Source organism: Montipora foliosa, chromosome 7 (genome assembly GCF_036669935.1).
Source record: "Montipora foliosa isolate CH-2021 chromosome 7, ASM3666993v2, whole genome shotgun sequence".
In the NCBI taxonomy this organism is placed as follows: Eukaryota; Metazoa; Cnidaria; class Anthozoa; order Scleractinia; family Acroporidae; genus Montipora; species Montipora foliosa.
Window position 1 is genome coordinate 22,261,446 of NC_090875.1, and position 10,000 is coordinate 22,271,445.

The 10,000-nt window shown below is 40.2% G+C and overlaps 2 protein-coding genes across 2 annotated transcripts in view; one reads left to right on the top strand and one right to left on the bottom strand.

The window, feature by feature from the left end:
• The window catches only part of LOC138011364 (solute carrier family 41 member 1-like), a 330,107-nt gene that overhangs the window by 88,454 nt on the left and 231,653 nt on the right, over window positions 1-10,000 (bottom strand). The gene's annotated exons all lie outside the window — the stretch shown is intronic.
• Window positions 1-10,000, top strand: part of LOC138011354 (uncharacterized) — a 21,490-nt gene that overhangs the window by 2,094 nt on the left and 9,396 nt on the right. The window contains exon 2 of the mRNA XM_068858320.1: window positions 387-778. Coding sequence (XP_068714421.1) covers window positions 404-778 — 375 coding nt within the window. The 5' untranslated portion in view covers window positions 387-403. The remainder of the gene's footprint in view (window positions 1-386; window positions 779-10,000) is intronic.

The following is a 10,000-nucleotide window of genomic DNA, read 5'->3' on the forward strand; positions in this document are numbered from 1 at the left end:
AGTAAATATTTTAACTATTAACTAGGCATTATACCAGAGATGTATTTTAAGGTTTTTTTAAAAGTATTATTTCGTTATTGAGGGTTTTAGTTATCATAATTTCTTAAAACGTTGTATTGTGCAAATGTAATAGAAGTCAATAAATATTATTGTTGTTGTTGTTATTATTATTATTATTATTATTATTATTATTATTATTATTATCGGTTAAATCGGAGTCTTATCGAGCGCTCAACTGAACTCCCAACGGTCGTTGTAATGTGACATCGTGAACGCTTCTTTTGAAGGTATCTTTTTATGGAGGGAATCCCGTGTTCTCCGTTATGTTATTATTTAATATACACTTTTGCTCTCTACAAAGTTTTCTGGGCGTTTTCGCTTTTTAGGGCATAACAACGAAAAGATGGAGTCATGGGAGCATGTGGTAAGAGGTACAAGACAGTGGCTGGTCCAAGTTTCTCTCAATAATCCAGAGGCTAAAGACCTGCTGGAAGTTCACTTGGAAAGAGTGGAACTTCTTATCCGAGTTACTGGAAAAATGAAAAACGATAACGAGCAGTACACCGATACCTTTGTACATGTAGGTAACAGCCTGCTACGCGTCATTTTCCTGAAAGGCAGCAAACATGCCCTTTCTAATACAGTTAACAAGATGGATTACGACAAACGTATCCCCAAGATATTGCAACCAAACATCAAGGAAATAAAAAGCTATCTCAAATCGTTGGAGGAAAACCTTGAAAAACTGGAGACTAGGGTGAAGAATCTCAATGAAGAGGCAAGTTCGGTTTGTTCGATTTAAAATACAGATTAAACCCCATTTACACTTGCAGAAATAAAACGGCAAGGCAAGGATGAAAATTGGCAAGGGTAACTGACATTTTTGCAAGGCAAAGATTGTTTACACATATACCTTTTATCCTTGTTAGGTTTGTTTTGTGTTCTAGGCATTCTATGTGAGCATTCTTAATTTGCCAATTCAACATGGCGCCCCCGAACTTGTTCATGTTTGTAGCCTCCTTACTAAGGAAAACAAACGAAGCCGCTGAGCAGGAACGCATGTTGAAAGTAGGACAGGCGCTATTTTTTACATGAGGGTGATAAATCAAAACTCCATTTTCTTCTGGGCAAGTAGGAACGTTTACACCTTCTTTTATGAGGGTAAACTGCCGGTTCTCGTCCTTGCCTATACTTAAACATAAGTCGAATTGTGACTTACTGCAACAAGCGACCGGAGGCGTTAACGAAAAACGGACTTGTAAGCACAAGTCTAGTCCTTGCCTTACCCTATTTAAGGAAACGGGACAACATCTAAAAAAGGTTACAAAAATTGCTAAAGTAAGACAGGCTTTGACGGTTTACACTACACAATTTACCATATTGCCTTGCTTACGGAGAAAATTACCCTTGCCTTGTCGTGTTTTTTTCTGTAAGGTACAACCACTAAATGCAAAATCTGCATCAGTCTCGTGTTTATTGAAGCTAGCTAAACTGAGGGGAAAGTATCACGGGGATTCAGCGGCATTTCAAACTTTCATGGGCAGAAATCTATAACTGGCATTACTCTAGCCTGCGTAGCAAGCGTTTCCGTGGGGTTTCCGCGAAATTTTCGATGTTTTGGCCCCGCGAAAATTGGGGCGAGAGCAAAAAAAGAAAGAGGGGGGAAGGAGCAACTGCACTCAAAATTATAGAGTTTAGTGGGGAGACGCTATATTAGTAGTATTCATCGGAGGGACACCAACATGGCGGCTGGAAACCAGTGGAAACATCTGGAAATTAGTTTAACTATCCCAAACTCTTTCTTCCCTATGCTGAACGGGCATACGTTCGCAAAGACACTTTTCCGTGTATATTTGCTGTTCAGGCCTCAAAAACGCAAGGAGAATCGATGTTTTTATGTAAGTGGCATGTTTTTCGAGAGCTATCGCTATGTCTCACGCTGTGGAAAACTATGAAATTCAAACCGCTCAGTTTTCAAAACGAAACACGCTACCGAGCTGAAAATATGCGAATACATATATTTTTAAAATTTTTGCACATGATGAAGACAAAAATCAAAAGGCTTTTTCAGTTTCATATTTACGGTTAATATTTATGACGTCAAGTGCAATCCAAAATGAGAGATTCGAAAAAGTCAGCAATATATCTTTCTTTTTAAACTAGTCAAAGCCTTTTTTGCTCGGCAAATTAATCTTGACGCATTTATCCTAAATGCAAAAATATATGTGTATTGCCTCGCTGTTAAATAAAGTTTTGCAGTGATGAGCCTAGAAGTGCTTTCGTGAATTGTTGCCGTCTGTGTGGCTTTAAGTTCGTGGAAACATATGTTAAGAGAAAAAAAACATCACTGGTGATTTCGCAAAAAAATTTGAGACAGTGTGGACAGCCAAACAATAGCTGGCGATGGAAGACTCCAAGCTATTTGTGATACGGATACTTGCAAGTATCGAGTACAACGCGCTTACCAGTGTCTAGAAATGTGGTTTCCGTGTTTGAGATCTCAGTCGTAAATTTGATGGTAGGATGGTGTGAGTTTGCTTGTGTGATGAACTTGTTTATATCCGGTTTGCTGACGTCCCACAGCGAAAAAATGTCGTCAACGTATCGAGATCGACCATAAAGATATATGCAAAGGTAACGGCCATTTTTTGTACCCATGGCGGTATCGTGAATTTGTAGAGTTGTGTCCTAACGCTAACTAGACGCTCCATGAGCGTATACTGGGTTGCCTGTGGTATGTGTTACACAAAAACAGAAGGTACTGAGTGGGGTGTTATTGAACTGCAGCGTTCCAGTTAATTTTTTCAAGTGGGGGGTCATTAAGATCATTTGAGGGGTCACCCAGATGTCGTGCCAGCAGAGGCCCTTTGGTTCACACTAAACACTTAATGACTGGCCCAAAAGGAAACAGTTCATTTTGTTTCCCGAGAATGTCAATCTTACCCCAAGGCGCAGCCGAGGGAAACGTTAAGATTCGAGGGAAAGAAAATGAACTATTTCCCGAGGGACCAGTCATTAAGTGATTTGTTATACAGCACAAAAAGAAAGACGTGCAATGGCAAAAGCAACGGCGGTCGTCGGTCAACATTCGCGGGTAACGGTGCACCGTTACCCTCTGACGTCATAGATTTTGCACTGTTGCCCGCTAAGAGACTTTGGCGGGAAACAGTTTTATTGTTAGATATCATGTGACGTCGAAGTAACCACTGAGAGCGCGCGCTGCGGAGGGAAAAAACTCAGCTACATAACAAGTTTAACCATTTTGTAATGCCCTGTCCCATTTTGAGGTCATTTAGGCTTTGGTAATAAATTCAGTGTAAAGATAACAAAACACGCTCTTGAGTAAAATTCACTCGTTTCTTCTGTAAATAGTCTGCAAAAAAAGTAACTGAAAATTACTCGGAAGGACGTTTTCCTGCATGTCATACATGTCTTGTAGTTGCACTAAGCAAACGTTTATTGCACACACGAAGGAAGGGATGAAAATGTTGTTTCCGCTTCATAATTCCTCTTCTTTTCAGTATAATCTGATGCCAGGTCAAAAAAAATTTTGGCTTTACGTTCGCATCACAAAGTACCGTAAAAGCCGGAAGTTAACAGTAAAAGACAAGCCAAAAGACTGATGAAGAAAAAAACATAGTTTTTATACATAACTCTGAATCAAATTCTCATCGAAAGATTAATGACAATCGTTCGTAAAAACACGAAAATATTTACAGTCTTCTGACTTCTATGAATCAAGAGAAAGGTCATGATGTTCTGCCAAAGAGAAGAAATTGATCAGCTGCTAGGCAACTATGAAGGTGCACGTGATCACCTTGTGTCAACTGAAAAAACTACGGGAAAGAATGTTACTGCTTCGTCGTTTTCGGAGTAAAACAATGTACTTTTTTTTTTTTCCTTGTTTGGTTTTTTGATTTTTTTGTAAAATTTAACGGAATATTTACATTTCATCTGTCGGGTCAGGAAGCCTTCTTTGTCGGGTTCCTGAAAAACGTATATTTTTTAACTTCAGGGTGAACTTTTTACACTCATGAGTCAAAATAGAGTTTGTAATTGAAAATCTAAACATCTCTGAGATACAAAAACAGACTGACAAGCACAAAAGCAAAAGAAATGGTTAATAAATATGAAATTTTTTACTATCTGAATGTCTTGGGTTAGACTCAAGCGATATATTGTTGAAAAATCTTCGTGTTAAAGGAGATATGTCACGCAAATGATGTAATTTTACGACACTCAAAATTCGCAAAAAGCATGAGTAATGTAAACAATCTTCGCACAAGTAAGTCGTAGCAATAAATTAGATTAACCAGGAAGTTAAAGAAATATTGTTGCTTTCCCAAATAAACTTCATTTTACACTATAACGACAACAGATCTTTTTCTGAGGTTAAAAACTTGGCTACCTATTAATCATTTGTCAGAAAGAAAAAAGTCCTGTCTACTCGCGTATAAGATTTCAACCCACGCATGCAAATTTGTTGAGCTCGAATATTACACAACATGATGAATTCATAAAGGCCACCTTTTCCAACGTAAAAGGCAAAAACCCTTCCTATTTCATTGCGTGCGTGAAGGCAAGAAACCCAATCGTGTCAAATTACCATATGCAACAAAATAAATTCCAGGATCAAACCCTTTCCTGAAGAACCTTTTCCTTGAATAATGAAGCACAAAACAGGCTGTCACATTTCCAATTTTTTTTTTGCCTGAGGACTGTGCAGAGTTGAGCACAAAATAAATATAACAAGAATTAGCGAAACTGCTTATTTTTACCGGAAGACTGTGCAGAGTTGAGTACAAATAAATACAAATAGCCAGACAACAGATATCACAGATCCACTTAAGGTGTTCGATTTATTCTCTGTCTTTGTTGAGCCCAGAAGTTACCAGAGAATTTTCCATTTGGTTTCAGTGTTGTACATAACATCACACTTGGTAAAATATTAGAAACACAGCTCACTTTGATTACGGCTCGACGGGAGTAAGATTGTTGTCGAAGTCTATTACTCACCGCCTGTCCACCAAAACGCTATTTGTGTTTTAATTACTTCGAAGCCATTGCAGGTTAATTAAATAGTCTACTGTGTCCACCAGAGAAATTTACGCATACTATCACCAACTAAGGGTGCTTTCGCTTGGGAAATTCCGGAATATTCTATTCAAGCTATTCTCCTCCCGGCAGCAGAATAGCTGGAATGAAAATCCCAAGTAGTCCGGAATGAAAATAGCTCCCAAGCGAACGCTTACTTGCATTATTTCAAATATCCTTATTCAGAATCGTAACGAACGTGCCCTAAGTCAGTACTTCAGTCATACATGATGTGTTGCTGCATGCTGAGTTGTAAACTCCGAAATGAACTCTAGCCATAACTTTTTTTTTTCAGGGGAGGGGGGGGGAGGGCAGATTCTGCCCCCGTTAACTTTGAACTGTTACAAAAAGAACTGGTAAACCGGTACATGATAGTCTGTAATAACTGACGACAAGGGGCCAACTCTCGCTTTCCAATGATGCACTATCATCTTTTACTTTGAAGATGTTCACGTTTTTCATGATCGCCCAAGATAGTTCTCACCGTTTGACCACAAGGAAGATAGTTGGTGTTAGTACTTTGGTCAGCTGACATAGAAAAGAAACAATTCTCTTTGCCTGCACACATGAGCAGCTGCTTCGCAACTGGTTCTATTCCGCGCCAAAAAGATATCCGCACCTCTAAAACGAAACGTCACTAACTCAGTGTGAGTCAGACTTAAGGCAGTTCGCACCCAGACCTTTCCATATTTTCGCTGCAGTTAGATAATGACTAAACCGTGTCAGAAACACTTAAAAAATTAGGGAAGTCGGACGATATTTCGTTACTCACACGTTATTTTGTACTTTTTCGTAGTCGAAAAGCGTGATGTCTTGATTGACATCTGATCTCGAAACTTTACTTCGCACGTGCACGTGTACAGTAGAATCAGATTACGCTAAGATGCTGAGGCATTGTTTTCGCCGGGATAGTTATGCGCATTTTCATAGAAATACGTCCCTTTTGTTCTATATGTAGAGGTCCTTATTTACAAACAGGTGAAAAAGTAACACAAATTGCAATAAAATACAGGCTGTAGTTCTCCACACACGCTATGCAGTGCTTCGATTAATTTACACCCTACGGAAAACGTTCCTTAACCAAAAATAACGTGTGATAACTTGTTGCCGTTTTGCACCGAGAAACTTTTCTCTATAACTTTTTGGTAACTCGGCGCAGATTATCGATGAAGGCCTCATCAGCGAAAAAGCTAATTATTTGCTTTAAGGCGGTTATACCTTCTGTTTACACGACACCGATCGAGAATGTTGCCGAAACTGTGTCGATTTGAAACCGCTGCCAAAAGAGGAGCGTTTTCAAAACGATGCGGTTTCATCTGTCGTGTAAACAGCAAAACCGCATGGATTTGAATACGGTTACTATTTTGTCGCGAAATTTGCATTGTTCAATTAAAAATAGCGAATTTAGCAAGTAGTGCAGCGCTCGCTCATCCCATCACGACTTGGATTTTCTGGCGAAAACGGTTCCGTGTAAACACTTCCAAACCGCATCGATTTTGACGCGGTTTCGAAATTATGAAACTGTGTCGATGTGAAACCGCGTTCGTGTAAACGCTGTGTCAGGGTTGTCTGCCTGTGCCCTCACTAAAATCCACAAAGCTACTCTAGTAGGAAGACCAATAATCTCAGGTTGTGACGAGCCAACAGAAAGAATATCAGCATTTGCCGACACGTTACTTATGCCGATTTCTATATCCCAAGCGTCTCATCAAGACTCTACAGATTTCATCAATTTCATTGAAAAGACAAAGACAGGAAAACGAACTTTGTATCGATGGACGTCACAAGTATAAATATACCACAGGAAGAGGGAATCACTACAGTATTGAAACCACACGAAAACGTTCACAAAAATAACCCTCCAATCCTCACAAATTGTATCATCCTCATCATTATTCTTCCACTGGGACATTAAAACAAAGGCAAGTCAAGCTTGAGTGGTTCAGGTCTCTTTGTTTTAATGTCCCAGTGGGGGAATAATAATGAGCTTGCCTTCCAGCATGGCAGATTTTGTACCATGTGATCGTTTGTTGCAAAAGACCTATTGGGCGTGTTTAAAATATGACATGGCGAAATGACGAAATGGCAAAATGAATCCACATATGTCAGAACAGGTTCCCGAAAAAACGCAAATTAATCACTGAATCAGTGAAAAAGAAAACAACTCCACTTGAAAGTGAAAAATATGAGGGAAATTTTGTATAAAAACGTCTTACCTCGTTTTATTGTGCGGTCTCTCGCCTTCTGTGTGCTTTTTGTAGGGCTTTATGCGATTTTCAGCAAGTTTTCGGTCGTTTTCAGTGTCGGTGTTTTCTTACTGTATTTATATTAACCCAAGGTTGGAAACTCCGATGCAGAAACTGCTGTAAATTCCGTCAACCAAAATTCCACTCAGACCAAGGACGATAGTGCTGCTACATATTTCAATCCTCAAATCAGACAAAATTTTACGGAAAGGAATTGGAAAGTCACCGAAACTGGTTGATTTTGCTTTTCGGGGAGTCTTTCTTCCGATGTTGCGAGCACAAAACGGTCGAAAAACACCTTACCAGCCGCTCCCAAGTTCAATTTTGCCAACGCACGGATGTTTTGCTCCTAGTGATAATTACACCCAGGAAAGCACTGAGCTGTCCGGACGAAGCTCAGAGAAACGCCGATGTGATTAAACATGTTTCGCAAACGGAACATAAACAATCAGAGTGTTTTACAGAGTAATTATTACTGACATCAGAAACCAGGGTGTAACAAAATTAAACTTGGGCTCGGCCGGTATAGTGTTTTTCAACTGTTTCTTGCCCACAACATCGGAAGAAAAGGGTAATCCCCGGAAAGCAAAATCAACTAGTTTCGTCGACTTTTCAATTTCTTTCCGTGAACATTTGTGTGATATGAGGATTAAAATATGTAGCAGCACTATAGTCCTTGGTCTGAGTGGAATTTACAGCAGCTTCTCTTTCCGACTGCTGCATCAGAGTTTCCAACCATGGGTTAATATATATATAGGGAAAACACCGACGCTGAAAACGACTATAGACGTACTGAAAATCGCATAAAGCCTTACAAAAACCGCACAGAAGGCAAGAAAACTCACAGTAAAACGAGGTAAGACATTTTTATTCCAAGTTTCGCTCATATTTTTCACTTTCAAGTACAGTTGTGATTGATTTGCGCCAGTTTGCGGGACCTGTGCTAACATATGTGGATTTATTTTGCCATTTCGCCATTTCGTCATTTCACCATTTCTCCATTTCGTCATTTCGCTATAAAAATATTTCGTCATTTCGCCATTTCATGTTTTAAACACGCCCTCTACAAATTCACGATACCGCTATGGGTACAAAAAATGGCCGTTGCCTTTGCATATATCTTTATGGTCGATCCACAGGCGCCCCAAGCTGAAAATACGTGGTGTATGCGACAGTTTGTGTATATAGAGAATTGTATGGGAAAATCACCGATCGTAAAAAAATTGTGTAAATAACTATCTCATTTGAAATAAAGTTTTCCTACCTCAAATGTGTGACCAACTTGTCTCTTTTGGCGAGTTTCGAGCCATTCTGACGCCGTTTAGTGAAGTCATCCGGAAGGCCGTTGCTGAAATAATGGGAAGGCCGGTGACTCCATCCATCGCTGGCCAGACCTCACTCCACAAATCGTTTTTTCCTCAACAGGAAAAGTCCCGAATCGCAATAAAAACAACAGTTCCATAAAGCCCAATAAATTTCACTCCAAATACGTGTGTTTTGGCGGCCGAAAGACTCGTGGCGAACGTAAACTTTGCCTTAAAATTCACCTCTTCGGCTTTCCTCAGAGGCTTGTGACCGGGTAGTCAACAACGGAAACTCGCAAGATGGTTTCAGCCTCAACTCTGATTGGTCCATTTGAATTTGACCGCGCGCTGGCAACACGACCGTTGTTGACTTGTGACTAGGGAATTTAAGATCTACAACGGCGACGGTCGACGAAAACGTCACCTCAAAATATAACTCTCCTTTATCATAAGTCTTTCGCGATTATTCAGTCTCTTTCACGTCCTACAATGTGGGCGAAGTATCCTAAAAATGAATTGGTACGCGCGTTTTCAGAGTTAAAATAGAGAATGAAAGATTCTCTGTTGCATGCTCACGTTGTCGTCAAACCTTCAAATTTGGTGATTTCACGTCGTCGTTATGCAGAGGACCGTTAAGATACTTGCTAAAATCCGTGCTGCACGTGCAGCACGATTATTTATGCTCTTTTAACCAATGATATTTTTGCTTTGTGGCGTTGTCGTAGTCGTAGCCGTCGTCGTTTCTTAAATTCCCTACTGGGCAGTCAACAACGGTCGTGTTGCCAGCGCGCGGTCAAATTCAAATGGACCAATCAGAGTTGAGGCTGAAACCATCTTGCGAGTTTCCGTTGTTGACTACCCGGTCACAAGCCTCTGAGGAAAGCCGAAGAGGTGAATTTTAAGGCAAAGTTTTCGTTCGCCACGAGTCTTTCGGCCGCCGAAACACATGTATTTGGAGTGAAATTTATTGGGCTTTACGGAAGTGTTGTTTTTATTGCGATTCGGGACTTTTCCTGTTGAGGAGAAAACGATTTGTGGAGTGAGGTCTGGCCAGCGATGGATGGAGTCACCGGCCTTCCCATTATTTCAGCAACGGCCTTCCGGATGACTTCACTAAACGGCGTCAGAATGGCTCGAAACTCGCCAAAAGAGACAAGTTGGTCACACATTTGAGGTAGGAAAACTTTATTTCAAATGAGATAGTTATTTACACAATTTTTTTACGATCGGTGATTTTCCCATACAATTCTCTATATACACAAACTGTCGCATACACCACGTATTTTCAGCTTGGGGCGCCTGTGGTCGATCTCGATACGTTGACGACATTTTTTCACTGTGGGACGTCAGCAAACC